The 2677-nt window shown below is 41.5% G+C and overlaps 1 protein-coding gene across 1 annotated transcript; it reads right to left on the minus strand.

Moving 5' to 3' along the window:
- Positions 1 to 660: 660 nt before the first annotated feature.
- On the minus strand, positions 661 to 2561 carry LOC104517497 (oligosaccharyltransferase complex subunit ostc; the record flags this gene model as incomplete). Its single annotated transcript, XM_010168743.2, has 2 exons — positions 661 to 858; positions 2468 to 2561. Coding segments are annotated over 2 exons (292 nt in total), but the record flags the coding sequence as incomplete, so codon positions are not given.
- Positions 2562 to 2677: the final 116 nt, after the last annotated feature.

A 2677-nucleotide genomic window follows, 5' to 3' on the forward strand; every position in this document is an offset into this window, starting at 1 on the left:
GGGGAGGGGGGGGGAGAAAATCCTTTAGATTTTCAATTTTCAATTATTTGAAAATCATTTAGATTTTGCATAGCCTGAAAGCTCCAGATCTTTCCTACTTTTTGAACTGTGAATATAGATGTATTAAAATGTAACATATGTTGTATGCTTCAATGTCATGTTCAGTTTCCCAGCAACAAAAAAACCTGAGACATCATCTTTACTTTAGGACTGCTTTGGACATTTCTGAACACTTGTTACTGCTGCCATCGGTTCTTCTAGTTATGATCTCTCATGCCCACTGTCACTATAAAGAACTCATTTGCCTCTCCAAGTTCTTTGACACTTTTTCCTCAAAGCCCTACCTTGTAATTACTTTTACCTGACCAGTACGTACTCCATCTACCTTAAAATTCATTGTAAATCAGACTCACTAATCCTATCTTCTGACATATCAGCAACTGTCAGCTTTTTTTAACCACAGCACAATCTTACAGTACCTGGCCCCAAAAGCATCCCACCTCATTCAAGGTAGCTTGTTACAAAAAAGCATTGAAAAAAAGCAACATATAGCCAAGCTGCAGACCTTTAGCATATCTCACTGTATTTTCTGTTACTCTTAAAATTTAACATGGGCACAGGTGAAGAGAAGAAAAGCTGAAAGAGTATTAAATCACTTACGGCAATTTCATCCTCATGAAAACTCTGGCCATGAAGAAGCTCAGAAGCACACTGACAAATCCAATAAAGAGCAAAAGAAACCTATTCAGCTTGGGGATATTTGGTGCATTGGATCGATCCAGAATTATGAATCCTAGGCCACCCATTGTGAAGAGGAAGCTGGATGCGAGCCCTTCCATAATATATTGCCCATTTACTCTAATGAGATGAAAAAAAAAAAAGGAGAAAGGGAAGAGAGTCGGAAAAAATTAGTTTCAAAGAAACTATTTACATTTCAAACCCCATCTACTCAACCTCCTTTACCTGTACAAATAACAGGAAGATTAAAGTTCATGGCTGACTTTTTAACAAAAAGTAGGTATGGAAACTGACATTATGCAATTACACTGAGGCTTTAATAGGTAATTTATCTCTGGGACTGATAATCTTGCAAGGTGACCAGTCAACTGTACTAGGGGTTTTATACATAACAGTGTATAATAATGGCTACCACATAAGCTCATCAGTTTTCAGAAATATATAGTCCAAAGTAGCATTTGGTTTCACAGATGACATGGCATCCGAGGCATGGAACCATGATCCCTGGGCCACTGAGCTTTCCAAGTCTTATTTCCACACCAATGTTTAGGCAGCAGTGCCTCAATCCTCATCTCAGTACAAATCCCACTCACAGCACCATGCCTGCGTAGGAAGTACATCTACTGGTTCCAGCACACAGCAAAAGCGGCTCTTGCCTGCAGCAGGTTTTGCTACCAGCTCGCTGAACCTGCCCATAGCTTGCAGGGATCCAGCCTCAAAGTGTCCCAGGGATCTCTGTCAGTCCACACTGCTGGATTTCCTTCTTACCAAGCTTGGACGGAGAGAGGGGAAACCAAGACATAGAAAGAATATTGCACATGGATCACAAGTCTCCTGCTTCCCACAGACACTGAACCTTTTTCCTATCCTTGTAATTAGCAATACTTCACAGAAGTGGCATGGAGGAAGCTAATATGGATGCTAATAAGAAATTAAGATTTTCAGATTCACATTCTGAAAACAATTTAATCTTCTTCATGTTGCTTTCACTGAATTGTACCAAAGTGCTATCGACTCCCTGCAGTAGCCTGATTCACCTACACTGCAGCAATTCGAGCCAGCCTGAGACATAAACCACATTTAGTCCAAGGCAAAACCTGTACTTGAGGCACATCACAGACCTCATGGATTTTAAGAACTTTTTGGTATTTAACAAAAAACATTTTTTGTTTCCACGTTAAATAAAAACCAAACAAGTTACAAATGTAGATTTAACACTTTTCAGACCAACTTGTGACTAAGTAATTTCTAGCTTCTTTTCAGTACTAGAAGTGAAAGACTCAAAAAAGACAGTGCTGTTACACACTTGTAACAATTTTCTCCACCTTCAAACGCAAGTATCTCAATTAGATTAGAGTTTAAAAGGCCAGAACTGAAAGTTTCACCATCATGTATGCTGCTACGAAATATGACCAAACGTGTTCACACTGACTATCAAACTCAACTTTATCAGCAAGGGTTTGGAAGAGATAAGTACTGCCAGCTCCAAACTTCTTTCTTACCAGACTTTTCATCTTTAAAAGCTTTGGAAGGACTGAGTTTTTCTATTCCATCAATTTCAAGGTTGGTTTGTTTAAAACACTTGCAAACCAAGGACAGATCTAAAACAGATCCTGCCTTCCACAGAGAGGTCCAAAACCAAAGAAGTAGGTGCACAGCTCTGTAAGACGGGTTTATTCACTCGCAGCACCTCGCCTGGGGGGGCAGAGCCCTGCTCCCACCCCCTTACCTGTATGCCAAGAAGGCCACCGGCCTCTGATGCCCGTGTTCGTCTGTCATCGACCCCACGCTGGGAGGCTCCACAATCACGTCGTAGATAATCCCTGTGGGGAGAAAAGCAAGCACCACCTTTGACTCACGGCAGCAAACAGCGACAACTACTTCAGTGCCGCAGGGACGCCCGGAGCCGGCCGGGGTTCGTGTTGTCTGGAGCCAGACA

Source organism: Antrostomus carolinensis, unplaced genomic scaffold (assembly GCF_000700745.2).
Source record: "Antrostomus carolinensis isolate BGI_N321 unplaced genomic scaffold, ASM70074v2 Scaffold47895, whole genome shotgun sequence".
NCBI lineage: Eukaryota > Metazoa > Chordata > Aves > Caprimulgiformes > Caprimulgidae > Antrostomus > Antrostomus carolinensis.